Below are 14,706 nucleotides of genomic sequence, written 5' to 3' on the forward strand. Positions count from 1 at the left end.
ATTCCATATGTTTGACTTCTTCTGTTCACAAAATGCAGCTGATAAACCTGGGCTCTATTTTATTTTTCCTGAAAAATTGTCTCAGGAAGAAAACCCATGCAATCAGGGTTTCGTTTCTTTTCTTTCTTTCTTTTTTTTTTTTCCTTTCTCTTATCTGCCCTTCCATTGTGTCTGATCTTTTTTTCCCTCTCTCCTCCGCACCCCCCTCCCCTCCCCCAATGCACCCCCAGGAACAGCCAGAAGGAACAACCCTGGTAAAGGAGGAAGGCGACAAAGACGAAAGCAAACAGGAGCCTGAGGTCATCTATGAGACCAACTGCCACTGGGAAGGCTGCACGCGAGAGTTTGACACCCAGGAGCAGCTGGTACACGTAAGTGCGGGGACGCGGGAAGAGGGCTTTGCAACTATGTGACCTTTCCTGTGGGGTCAGCTGCCCTGACCCTGCGCTGAGTCAGGTTTCTCAGCTAGCAGCGTTGCAAACCGGAGAGGGCTTTATGACTTTCTGAGAATAAAGAAAATTCTGAGCCGCGGTGCTTGACCTGTTCAGTCAGCTAAAGCTTAGTGTAAAATTCAATAAAGTCTTCAATAGAGAGCGTAATGACTCTGATCCTGTAAGCCAGAAAACACTATTTTGAGTTAGCCTCTTTGATGGTTATTGAGTAATAGTAAGCTGGACATGAATTATTATTAACCTTTTAACCAAGTTTGATTCTCCCCTCCTAGACCCAGCTGCGGCAGAAAAAGTATAGAGGTGGGGGATTCCTTTTCTCGGTTCTGCCTGCTCCTTCCAGACCCTCAAGGTCCAAGGAACCTCCCACTATTTTATGCAGCAATTAGTAGGTAGATGCTTGGGGAAGCCATGAGCACAATGTCTTGGCTGAAGGCCAGCACTCGCAGGGCGAGTAGTTCCGTGGAAAAAGTGATGTGTGTTTGAAAATGTGCTCAGTGGCGTGTCTGCAGCATGGTCAGGCCCAGATCCACACCTCGTCTCACTATACCGGGGCCAGACGTGTTGCCCCCGTGGGTTTTATTTCCAATCACGCAGTGCGCTCCGCACGCCCATGTGCGTGTACCTTATGAGGCATATTTCCTTTGCCAATGCTCCATTCGATTTGGCGCTCTCTTTCACGCCAGGGGAGTCTCCCTAGCCGATGGGACCGGGAGTAACTGAGATGGAAGGGGGTCTCGATCATCAAGACAGGACAGGCATAGGCTCACACACTCCTGTGAACAAACACAGGGTCTCTTCGAGGCATTACGGATGTTCTGCTACGTGTGGCCGGTTCTTCTGCTTTTACCGTGACGGAAGATCTGAGAGAGCAGCCTTCCTTGGGATGCCCTGCCGCCCACCCTACACACGCACACCCTCGCCCCGTTCACTCTTCTTTTCTAGTAACTTCTAATTTTAGAGGATCCATATTTCTTGATAACCGTTCTCCACTGAAACACAAAAATCCTACAATTCTGGACACATCCCCCATCTTTCTTTGACCACAGTAGCTTCTCCAGGGTGTCGTCTGCAACTTGGCTCCTCCTCTGGGATGTGTCCACACATCACCGTCACGGCAAAGTGTTAAATAGATGGTTTTGCCAGTGTTCACGATCCGTTAGGTACAGAATGTTTCAAGACGTTAACATGACATCAGCAGGGTCTCCCTGCCCCCCCCCCACATTTCTTTTTTAATCATGTCTCCTTGTAATTGTGTAGGAAGGATTATAGATTTCTCAGCACAGCAAGAAACCTAGAAAAGTCAAATGTTTTTAATTAAGGTATATTTCCAGATTTTTCCATGAACCTAATTCAATTCTTTCTCTTTCATTTGATGCGAGTGTTATTTTTAAGCCAAGCCTTACTTAATGGCCCTTTCTTCTTGCTGACTTTTAATGGAAACCACAGACACGGTCCCACCAAAGACAGAAAGAAAAAGTTCGCAATTTTTCTTTTAGGGTAGACAGATTTCCCGAAGACTGAACTGTGCCGAGAGTACCCTTTAGTGATAGGAGGAGGGAACAACCACCTTCTTGAGGGGAATCGTTTGCATGGGAACTGCCGTCGTGAGCGAGACGCTACCAGAGCTGCTTGCTTTTGAAAATGTCCTCCTGAGAGGTGACACCGTCTTGTGGTGCCTTTTCTGAGGATAAGTCATTGTAGTTTCCAGGGAGGGCTGTAATTATAGTTCCCCGGGTGAGGGAGCTTATTCGGAGTCTGTATTTCAAAGGAATCGTGTTCCTCATTAGAGACCAGGTTTGAGAAAGCATTTTTAACCTTCCTGCTGCCTACTTAACGCGAAAGCTTTTAAGAGAGAGTGACTCTAGAAGGTGTATTGAATCTCAGTGGCGAAAGGATCTAGGCAGTGATGCCTCTGTTTTAGTAGAGAGATCTGAGCAGTTTTGAGGTAAATCTGCTTAAACTATCGACCTAAGTGACCACCGTGGTGTGTGTCTTACCATAAAATATTGGAATGAATCCACGTATGGTGGAAATTTTTTATTCCAAACCAGCTAGAGGGAATTCGTGTCAGGATTAGGAGAAAATCCAAGGTATTACCTTCATGATATTAATTTTAGTCTGGGATAAATTATGTACATGAAGTGAAGTGTTGCAAGTACCTTGCAACAACATCCATAAAAACACTCATTCGTATCACTTATTTTCCACCTTTTTACTCTTACCTGGAATACGGAGATTCCAAATTTGTGCATTTAAGTCGATTTTACTTGGCGTGACATTTAAGTCCCTTCCTCCTCGTGGGCATAGCCGGTGGCATCGGCAGTGGCCTGGGAGAGCACGGGCACTTTACTCTTTGTCGATCGAAGGACTAGCTCCACATCCACCTAATTATTTTCCATCCACGGGGAAAAAAAATACCAGTGGCAAACCCCACTTTTTTTTTTTTTTTTTTTTTTTTAGGACGGAGGGAAGTCTTAACTGTTTCCCTTCCCATGGTTGTCCTCGGAGAGGCGACATTTAGTGAATTAGTCGGATTTTCATGCTACATGCGACCAAGAGGCAAGGTGTTAAACCATTCTGAAGCTCTGCCTTATTTATAGCCATGACCCATTCTTTTTCCCCCTCTTACAGTTAATAGAAAGATTCATGATTCTTCATGGTTGTCTATCTAGTGTCTGACAGGCCCGACCGCCTGCTAAAGCAAGTCACTATCTATAATTGATATCCTTCCGTGGAATAGGGTGCTGGCTGCGATTGAAGGGCTTTGCTGAAAGCTCTTAAATCCTGACAAGTTCTCCCCTTGTTCTGGTTCAGTCGCTGAGCCGCACGGTTGGAATTCCAGAGTCATTTGAACTTGGTGCAAAAGGGAGACATGTGTTTCACATTAGCGAATCACACAGTTGAAGAGGAGAATTAGGGACTCGGCGGGCTCTGCCCGCCAGGTAGCCTCATTTCCAGCGTAATGCGCTCCGTGTTCTCTTGAAAAGATTACCTTGTCCCATTACTGTCCCAACAGATGGGCTAAACATCGCCTTTCCCTTCTCTTCTCCTTTATTTCAAGCGCCTGTCCTCCGCTAGGCGCGTGTTTGCTCTAGGTTTGCTGTGGGGTCTTTATCACGGGGAAGTTTAATTAATTTCTCTTCCCAGCAAGATAATTATAATTGGGCTTAGTTACTCTCAAGCTAGTATTAAATTTGTCATAAATTTCCTTCTAGGCCCGGAAGCTAAGAAGATAGATCTATATTTTTGTTAACCAGGTTTTGGTTACACTTGGTCCCTTTCTTGGTGTCGGTTAAAATAGAACAGAGCGAGAGAGTAAGAAGGGGATCCCGTATGAAAATAAATTCAAAGGACCTTTGATTAAGACTGCTGATTATTGATTTGTCAAGATGCAAACGCTTTCGCTTCCCTTGGCATCTGAAAGCACATAGTCTAAGACCTCCAAATAAGGTGGAAAGTCCACATCTCTCCTTCAGCTCCAAATTATTATTATTATTATTATTATTATTATTTTGCTGTTGTGCACAGTATATTTTTTGCTTTCTTTGCTGTTGAGCACGGTATGTTACAAAAGACACGAATCTTACATTTCAATTTATTTCTGAAAGTGCCAGAATATTGGTTCTCAATGTGTTTCTGGTCTTGTTGTGGCTTTTTTTTGGGGGGGGGGCATGCAAAAAACTCAGCTTCCATCTTCTGGGCTGACCTCATGCACGGGAAGAGAGAGGCTTCCAAACCTTCCTGAGACCCATTTCCCGCTTGTATTCCTTCTGTCCCAGAACTCAGTCCCAGCTTCGGCTCTGGGAGGGTCGGACGCCTCAGAAACAGTGTACAGCAGGTGCCCAAGTTAGTCCGTCCTAGGTTCTCCGAAACCTGCATATAACCTGCACAAGTTGTTTCTGAACGCCGTGATACGCCCCATCGAGTTTTCCGAGGGGCTTTTTCAGAAGAGAAGGAATGAATGTGAAGACCGCGCACCTCGGTGTGGGTCACCAACGCTCAGCGGCTGGTGATGCTTGCAAACGTCCCTGCTGGGACCCTGTATCCCCACTATCCCTAGCATCCCCCTGTTTGCTGTACTCCTTGATCCTCTGTTACAGTGACTTAACCCTCTTTCTGTTTTAGAAGTAGCACATATAATATTCTTTCCTAAGGCCTGGAAATTGTCCAATTATGTTTTTTAACAGTCTGCAGAGAAGAGCCCTAGGCAGGTGGGGGGCGGCGTCTCCTGCTAGCGAGGCCAAAAGGGCAGAGAGCCTGAGTTGTGTTTATATTAGTCTCAGCCTCAGCCGGGTGGCATTTCAGTCCCTGTGCTCCGTTCGTATCTTTTAAGCCTGGTGTCAGAAATTCACTTTTTTGTAGGATGATTAACCACCTACTTAGATTTTCAATGCTTTCATAGGCTGCAAATTTTGATCTCTAAAGCATGCTGGTGTTGCCTTTATCAGAAGAATACAGTTATAATCACCTGTGCTGCCGTTCAAAAACAAATTCTGGACGTAGGCAGCATGGAAACGAAGGGCTTTCTTTGTAATACCCTGGAGATTGAGATGTAAAGAAGGCACATCGAATCTGGGAAGAATTCGTGCATCCGTCGAAAACGTGGGGACGTTAGGATGAGTTGGAGACATTATTTTCATATTAATACCGTGATCCTAAATTTGCATTTTAAATGTTTTCCATCTAATTTTGATCCCTTTGCTGAAGTTGCATTGTATATCCTTACCTAAGAGAAAATTGGGTGTAGGATGCGATGGGGGTCTCAGATACGAGGCAGAAATTAGTTTTGTGTGCACATAAAACGTAAAACGGATGAATGGAGATTTTGATCTTCTTTTCCCTGCATGGAGTTGCTAGTTAATTTCGTAACTCTAATTATTTGGAAATGTTGCATGTAAAATGCAGGCTAAGAAGCACAAACTTCAAAGCCGTCTTTTGACAATTGCGCCTCAAGGGTCACGTTCTTTTTAAAGTTAGGGACTGAATTGCACCTGCAGAAATGCTTTCCGTAGGGAAAGGAGAGAGCCTGAGTGGGGGGCGCGGAGGGCCCTGTGGGCTCCCGGGGCCAGTGGGATTCTGAGTGGCAGCGTCATCTCCGTCCTGACCCTTGGGATGACCTCCCTGGAAACATCTGACCCTCCAGAACGTTATTTTCTCACTTATCATACTGTGAAACAGCCATGAAAATAAATGCCCTCCCCAACATCCAAGGCCAAACGGAGATCGCATGCAGGAGGCTTAATGAGAAACAGACAGAGGGTTGAGAAGAGAGCCTCGTCTCTCTTTGTTTTATGTATTTGTTTTTGCAAGGTTGAGTCCGGGAGGGGAGGGGAGTGGCACTGATGGGTCTGTGGTTTCTGCCTGTGGGCTCTCAGGCTCATTTTATATTCATTGTTGCTGAACCTGCTCTTGACGGAGGCCAGCACGCCGTTCTTCCCTGTGTAGGTCTGATCGATGGGACTTGGCCAAGCCATTTCACCTCCTTGGACCTCAGTTTTAGCAAAAGCAAGTGAAAGATTTGAATGAGATAGTCCTCGGGATAAGGATGGCAAACAGGTTTCCTCTCAAGTGCCCATGTACTGGCTGGTGGGGTGCTGTGCTGAGACTTTCCCCCGCCCCCCCACCTGTGCCACCCCCGACCTTGCAGCCGGGGAGGGGGAGGGGTGGGGTTGCAAGGTCCATCATGGATGGCTGCCCCCAGGTGGGGTTTGGGGGCAGGCAGTCGCATAGTCACATGCCATCTTTTCCCCTAACAATGCACCCTGTAGATTAAGTGCCCTCCAGAACAATCGTATTTAATACTTCAAGGAGGTGGCATATTAATTACTTGAGTAATTATGGAATTATAAAAATTTCCCCTTTACTGAAGGTTCTTACCCCTTGAACAAAGAATAAGAATTCAATATTTCGAGTGAGATGTCACTTTACAGGATAATGTGTTAGTTACTTTCTTAAACTTGTTCTGCCACGGGGTACCCCACAAATGTTGCACTGCATCTCCCCAGAATACTTCATCGGAATTTTTAGGCAAGTAACTCTGTCATTTGGAGAGGATTTTCCTCGGAACTGGTTCTGAAGGCTGCTTTGGGTCAGATCCCCCGGAACGTTCTCAGCAGGCCCACTTCATACAAGAAGGAATGACGGTCACTTCGGGCTGGGCTGCGTACCTCGTGGGGACACACTTGCCTGTAGATCTTGCCAGCACAGTGTGTCTTCTTGTGCCTCGGGAGTTTGACGAGCGGACAGCAGCAGATCAGACGTTCGCTCAGCCCCTCCCCAGAGACAGCCAGGAGCTGCCTGCGTGCTGCCCACTGCCCCAGCTTCATGGTGGGCTCACTGCCAAGGCCAGCTTAGCCCTGACCCTCCGGGATGGGTCATTCTCAGGGGAAGGGGGAGACAAGGAAACATAAAAGCGTAGAGTGAATGACATATGAGCCGGGCATACTGAAGCCAGAACTGTGTAGTTGAGATACGGAAGGTTTAGAAGAGGGGAAAAGTGCGTGAGGAGTGTTGGGAAAGGCCTCTGGGAAACAGGTGGGAAGAGTTAAGGTCAAAGCAAAGCAGGGGGGTTGACTTTGGAGGCTTGAGGATGAGGAGGATGATGGTGATCGTGACTTTGGAAGAATCCATAGCACCTGATCCCAGAGACTACTCAGGCTTGCTGCTGTTCTCCTGCGACAGCACAGTCCGTTCCAAAGTGGACAGACCTGGGTTCAAAGCCGGCTGCTCTCTACCCTAGACACGTCATATCCTTCTCTCTGAAATAAGGATAGTGATAGTATTTACTTCCCAAAACAGCTGGGGGAGTTCGTTGAAAATTATACTCAAGAAAATGTTAGTGGTTCTTTGTCTAAAAGTGCAAAGACATTTGCCAGCTGCTAAATTCATGCGCTTTGCCTCGAAGAACCTGGTTTAGGTTCGTGTTCAGGCAATGTTGGCCTGTCACCATGAAATTAATAATTGCATAAAGATGTTAACTGGGCCCCTGGTCCGTGAACCCCTAATAGAGAAGGACTGGGGGGGAGTGTCTCCAGCTCTGTTCCTTACGCTCTGGCTCTCTCCTCATTCTCGCTTGCGCAGTGTCGAGATTCAGAGCCTCACGCTGTCTGGTGCTCTCTTGTCTTGATGTCCTTCTGAAAGTTCTCCTTGGTGAGCACCCAAAACCAAGGCTTCTCCCCCCTGGACCCACTGAGGCAGAGAATTCTTTGTCGTGAGTGCCACCCTTTGTGTTGTTATTGGACAGTTAACAGCATTGCTGACCTCTGCCCGCTAGGTTCCCGGAGGGATCTGCCCCCATTGCAACAACGAGAAATTTCTCCCAACATTGCCAAATGTCCTCTGGGGGGCAGAATTGCCCCCTGTTCTGTCCCAAATCTTTCCTTCCTCATGCAGTATGGAAAACAGTAACAAAAGTGTCTTTGGGATGAAAGATAAATTTTCTCCTTAGATGTGCTGTAGAATTTTCAAATTATAAGGAAAAGGTGAACTTTGTTTGTCTCTAACAAAAGGGTGTTTAATATATATGGGTGCCTGTGTGTGTGTGCATGTGCATGTGTGTATGTGTGTGTATGTGTGTACAATTTGGTAGAGCTTAATTTTAAAGCCACATTTGTTAGGTTAGGCACTCAATACCTCTCAGCAAGGACTATACCCAGCCAAGTGCTTTGTCTTGGTGAAGAATTCCATCACCGCTTTTTTCTTTTTGCAGACCAGGGGAAGTCACTCAGACTTCCAGCTTCTGAGATCATGGCAGGCACGGAGATCAGGCTCCTGCTTTGACAGAAAACAGAACTCCAGAAACAGAAAGCAATTTTCTAATGCAAGGACTCTTGAAAATTCAGGGACGTTTAGGATTTCCTGGGATTAGCTAAATACTACCATAGATGATTTTTTTTTCATTTCTAGAACAATTAATGTTGGCAAGAGAGCTATAAGTGGCATATCCTTATAAGAGAGGCCAAGGCCTTAAATATAAGCCACCCCTTCCCCAGCCCAGCCAATTACCAGTAAAACTAGCATTAATCAGTGAATGAAGGGTAGGGATATATCTTTGATTCCTACATCTGCCAAGAACTATTTCTGACTCTGAATCAGTCAGTCTACAGCTTTGGTCCTCAGTTTCTCCTCTGTAAGGTGGAGAGGGTTTTTAGTTTTTTAGTTTTATTTTTTATTTTTTTGGTAGGGATAGAATGAGATCATAGATACATACATATATTCATCTATAAGGAATCCCAATGAGGAGACGCAGTCCTAATCAACCTAATTAAAGAATAGAGAGATTAAGGAGACTTTTAATCAAAAAATTTTAAAAGAATGTATAAAGGCTTTTCGTGGAAATTTTTTAAAAAGTATATATGTCATCGATTCAGCTGCACAGGCTCACCTATGTGGGCCCGTGGTTTTACCGGCATGACGCATCAGCACCACCTGGTGGCCAAGGCCCAAATTGCAGGCATAGTGTTAAAAGGAAAAAGCCTCCTTGTCAGACTTCCAGAGTTGGGGTCCGGGTTGGCGTCAGGGCCAGAGCCAGAGAAGGGAACAAAGCCAGACACATACATCTTTTATGTCTTAGAGTAAGGGGAACATATGGGCAAAGCCTTTGGGAGGACCAGAGACGTACAGGCAGAGCAGCAGGAAAGCCGGTGAAGTGAAGTTGCAGAAGTCACCAGAGAAAAGTCTGGTGGGTGTGGACATGGTTTTGAAAAAACAGATCGATTTAAATAGGGAAAGACTGTTGCAGGGAGGTGTTGGGGTTTCCATGTGGAAAGAAACAGCAGGAAGAAGTTAAGGGAAGCAGAAGTTATAGGAGAATTTTATCTATGATAGTAGCTAATATAATAAAAGGCTGGGATTTTTGGCACTCTGTGGGGCTAGAAATATAATTATAGGATGATTCATTCTGTGCTTTGGGGGCTGAAGAGTAGTCCATAGTGACCAATGGGGAGCCAAAGCTCCTGGAAGGCAGGGGCCATAGGAAGTGAGATTAAAGCCCTGCATGACAGTTGACCGGGACATGCCTGCTGCACTGGGAGACTGACTTTTGGTCCAGGTGGAGGGAGGAGAATCATGTGTTTCCAAGGTGAGGACGGCATGAGCCAGTGTGACCCCTAGAAAGATTGGAGCTGAGCTGTGCAAAGCCCCAGCAGCTGTCCCAGCAATGTCCCAAATGGGGCAGGGTCAGAAGTGAGACTCTGCAGTAGAAATTATGTTCGGTTAGGTCTTAAAACTTGGGAGGCTGGTTTGGAGATGTTTGACACTGACCATTTTGGCGGCTAGTGCGGATGTCATGGATGCCCTTCGGAGAGCAGTCAGCAGCTTCCGGGCGGCCAGCTGAGCACCTGGAGGGTGGTTTTGCCCGTGGAACCCTGTCTCTTGTGTGCGTGGCCCCAGGCTCACTCCCTAAGGGTCCCAAGACTCTGCTGTCTCTGTAAAATAGACCGGTCAAGGTCATTGGAGAATGATCTCTGATGACTTACAGAAGATGCCGGCCACAGTGTTACTCACGTTTTTAGGGCCCACTTAGTCACGGTTTTATTGTGATTATGAACATTTGTCTCTTTTCCTTGTTTTGGTTTTTGGTGTGCCTCCTAATCTGAGGTTCTGAAAATGTCTTCCTAATCATTAGGATAACAAAATTGCCATCATCCGTCAGCTTCCCCTCCCCCCCAACCCCGACGGCGCTGGGGAGGGCCCTGCTTTAGGTGCCTGGCCCAGTTCTGTCTCATCTGTTCCCACCATGCCACCTTCCTACACCGTGTGTTTCTTGGGATGTTCGCCTTGGAGCTTCAGCCGAGCGCTGTCTGCAGGACAGGTAGGAGAGCCCTGGTCCAGGAGGTGCAGGTCTCCCCAGGGGCTTTTCTAGGAGGTGGCGGAAGTTCTCACACCTTCCTCTCCTGTCCTGCTGCGGTGAGTGATGGCGCAGCTCCCAGGACAAGATAAAGCAGTCCTACAGCGAACACAACCCAACCCTCACTGTACTCTCCTTATGTTCCGTGGAGATAAACTTTGCTAGAGTCTCGGTACCGAGCCATTTGGCTTCTGGCAGGAGCTTTAATTGCTAAAATGCAGATTTTTTTTTTTTCTTGATCAAGAGGGGATTATTCTTGTTATCAGTCTAGAGCATCTTATTTCGAGATGAAAAGCCTTTACGGAATTACAGATGCCAACGTTTGTACAAAGCTTTTTGGCGATTGACAACTCAAAGAGAAAGTATGATTTATTAGCCTATAATGGCCAACCCTGAGCGATGGTTGAGGTCCCACTGATTTGTGAAATTGCTTAATGCGAACTGCCTTTTTACGCCGCTCGAGCCCCAGGTTACCCAAATAAATGTAGAGTCGACGCTGTGTGATATGTTATGGGGGAGCGGAAAAGAAAAGGGGCCAGAGGAGAAAGGTGGCTTCTAAAATCCATCTTGGAGATGCCTTTTACAGTAGTTTGGCTGATAAGCCGGTGGAGGAAAGATTAATAACAAGGCTTGGCGCTATCAGTACCTGCCTGTCGATTCTCTGTAACAGGGCTGTCTGTTCAGCATGGAAATTATTGATTAAATAAAAATTGCTATTAGATTGTGATGTGATCCATAATCACAAACAATGGTAGACATTCCTCTTTTAGATCCTCAGCCGTGTATCACGTTGTTTCTGTTTTATCCCTCGCCGTAATTTATATTACGCTGACACTTGAGCTCCTGAAGTTTCTTCTTTCTGTTGGGAGGCAGGAAAGCTCCGGCCAGAGGGAGAATGAAAGGGCGCGCAGTGGTCCTGGTTAGGGGTCCAGCTGGTTCCCTCACTGGGCTACAGCCCGGTTTACATGTGTTGGTTGGTTTTTCAACTTAAAAAAAAACAAAAAACAAAAGCTGGTGGAATGCACATAACATGAAATTTACCATTTGATCAATTTCTTTTTTTCCAGCTTTATTGAGGTATAACTGATGAATGAAATTGTTTATTTTCTAAGCATACAAAGTGATGACTTGGTGGAACACGAAGTTAATGATTAACACCAAGTTCATTAACATATCCATTACCTCACAGTTATCCTTCCTCAGGTATGTGGCAGGAACTCTTCAGATCTATTCTCTTGGCAAATTTCAAGTACGCAATCCAGTATTCTTAACTGTGGTCACTGTGCGATACACAGATCCTCCAAACTGATTCATCTTATCAGTGAAAGTTTGTACCCTTTAAATAGCATTTCCTCATTTCCCCACCCCCAGCCCCTGGCAACCACCATTCTAGTTTCTGTTTCCGTGAGTCTGACTTTTCTTTTCTTATTCTTGCATTTCACTTATTGTATTTGCCCTCTTTTGTCTAATTTCACTTAGCATGCTGCCTTCAGGGTCTCTCCATGTTGTCACAAATGGCAAGATGTCTTTCTTTTTTTATGGCTGAATAATACACGCATACACACACACACGCACACACGGAGCTGGCCCTTGAACAACACAGATTTGAACTTCACAGGTGCACTGATATTTGGGTTTTTTCAATAAATGCTGTAAATGTATTTTCTCTTCCTTAAGATTTTCCTAACATTTTCTTTTCTCTAACCTACTTTCATACAAGAATCAGTATATAATATATATAACATACAAAATATATGTTAATGGACTGTTTGTATTATTGGTGAGGCTTCTGGTCAACAATAAGCTATTGGTAGTTAAGTTTTGGGGAGTCAGAGGTTACACATGGACCTTCAAGTGTGCTGGGTGTCAGTACTCCTAACTACTGTGTTGCTCAAGGGTCGATTAATTACACACACCACGTTTTCCTTATCCACTCATCTGTTGGCAGACCCTTACATCGCTTCCATGTCTTGACTATTATGAATAATATTATGAATAACGATCATGGAAATGCAGATACATCCTCAAGATACTGGTTTTATTCCCTTCAGACGTGTACACCAAGGTGGGGTTGCTGGATCCAATGGGAGTTCTATCTCTAATGTGAGGAACCTCCATACTATTTTCCATAGTGGCTGAACCAATTTACATTCCCACCAACAGGGCACAAAAGGGTTCCCTTTTCTCCATATTCGTGCCAACATGTGTTATCTCTTGTCTTCTTTGTAAGATATCCTAACAGGTGTGAGATGGTATCCCATTTGTGGCTTGGATTTGCATCCCCCAGATATTAGTGATGTGAAGCCCCTTGTCATGGATCTGCTGACCATTTGTATGCCTTCTTTGAAAAAATGTCTGTTCAGATCCTCTGGCTACTTTTCAATAATTGCATTATTTGTTTTTTTTTTTTCCCCCCCCCAGTTGAATTATATGAGTTCCTTATTTATTTTGGATATTAACCCCTTATCAGATACGTGGTTTGCAAATATTTTCTCCCACTCATAGTCTGCCTTTTCATCTTGCTGATTATTTTTCTTTTGCGGTGCGAGAGGCTTTTAGATTGATGTAGTCCCGTGCGTTTATTTTTGCTTTTGTTGCCTGTGCTTTTGGTGTCAACTCCAAAACAATCATTGCCAAGGCCAATGTCAAGGAGCCTTTTCTGTATGTTTACCTGCAGGAGTTTTATGGTTTCAGGTCTTTGATCCATGTTGAGTTAATTTTTTCTATTTTTATGTAAAAGGCTGCTGGAATGTGGATAGGGAGTACATTGAATCTGCAGATCACTTTGGATACTGTGGATGTTGTAGCAATACTGATTCTTCCAACCCAAGAACATGGACTGTCTCTCCTTTATTCATACCTTCTTTAATTTATTTCTTTAATATCCTGTCATTTTGGGGGTACATGTCTTTAGTCTCCTTGGTTAAATTTTTTCCTAGAAATTTCATTATTTCTGCTGCTGTTGTAAATGGGATTTCTTTCTTGATTTCTCTTTCAGATAGTTCATTGGTCATGTATAGAAACAACAGATTTGTGCACGCTGATTTTTTTTCTTCTGAAACGTTACAGAATTCATGTATTAATTCTCAGTTTTTTGGTGTAGTGCCTTTAGGGTTTTCTATACTTAAGATCATGTAATCTGTAAACAGAGATGGTTGTACTGCTTTCCAATGGATGCCTTTCATTCCTTTTTCTTGCCTAATTGCTGTGGCTCAGACTTCCAGTACTAAAAGAATAGAAGTGGTGAGACTGGGCATGCTGACCATCTTAATGGTCATTAAATTAATCGCCATTTAGAACATTCACAGTTTTGTGCAACCATCACCATGATATATTTCCTGGACATTTTCATGACTCTGAAAGGAAGCTGAACCCACTAAAAGTGGTCACTTTCCTTCCTTTCTCCTCCACAGCCCATGAAAACCACTCAGCTGCTTTCTGTCTCTTTGGAATGCTTGTCTATTCTGAACATTTCATAGAAGTAGAATCCAAAATATGTGACGTTCTGTTTCTGGCTATTTTCAGGATTCGTCCGTGTTGTAGCACATGTCAGTGCCTCATTCCTTTTTTATGGCTGAATAGTGTTCCATCTATGACTCTTCTACACTGGGTTTGTCCTTGCATCTGTTGATGGACCTTTGGATTGTTTCTATCTGCTAGCTATTGTGGTGTTATGGGCATTCATGGATAAGTTTTGTTTCAATACTCATTCCACTTCTTTAGGGTATATTTCTAGGAGTGGAATTGCTAGGTCATATGGTCATTCTGTGTTTAACATATTTGAGAAGCAGCCAAACCTACAGCAGGTTTTCAGTTGTGCTGTACAGCCTCTGCCTTCCTGGGTGGTCCCACTGGTGACCTCATTAGCCTCTCTCAAGTACCCACCGTTCTGCGCACCTCCCATCCCCTTGCCCGGCACCTCACCACCTTGCCAGGGCCTTGCCTCGTGTCCTTGAGCTGTGGACCAGACTCGCTCATGGATGCTTCCCTATAGAGTGCCATGCGCCACTGCCATCCATGGTATCAACAGGCTTCCCTAAGCAAAAAACCCCATACATCCACCATTACTTTTCCCCAAACAAGGTAGGACTGTTTTAGACAAACGCAGAGACTGAACCATCAAAGCAGTAGGTCAGATGGGCTTAGACAAATACAACAGACCGAGAGGTTGGCCAAATTTCACTTCCAAATGGTGGTTTGTATGAATGGGGACGCAGCTGATGTTCTCTTCAGTAGAATGAACATAAACCTCTCGCAGCAGTGAATTTGGGGGTCCCTTGCTGGATCTTACTATTGGGATCCCTTCTAATGGGAGGGTCTTAAAAATGACCTAACTCACTACTTGTCCCCCCTTTTTTTAACTAGGTACAGTGAGGTCTAGGAAGGCTAACTTATTTAAAACCACCA

The 14,706-nt window shown here is 44.9% G+C and overlaps 1 protein-coding gene across 1 annotated transcript in view; it reads left to right on the forward strand.

The window, feature by feature from the left end:
* GLI3 (GLI family zinc finger 3) overlaps positions 1-14,706 on the forward strand; it is a 265,997-nt gene that overhangs the window by 200,163 nt on the left and 51,128 nt on the right. Inside the window, exon 10 of the mRNA XM_080817953.1 lies at positions 231-371. Coding sequence (XP_080674079.1) covers positions 231-371 — 141 coding nt within the window. The remainder of the gene's footprint in view (positions 1-230; positions 372-14,706) is intronic.

This window comes from Martes martes (assembly GCF_963455335.1).
Source record: "Martes martes genome assembly, chromosome: 11".
NCBI lineage: Eukaryota > Metazoa > Chordata > Mammalia > Carnivora > Mustelidae > Martes > Martes martes.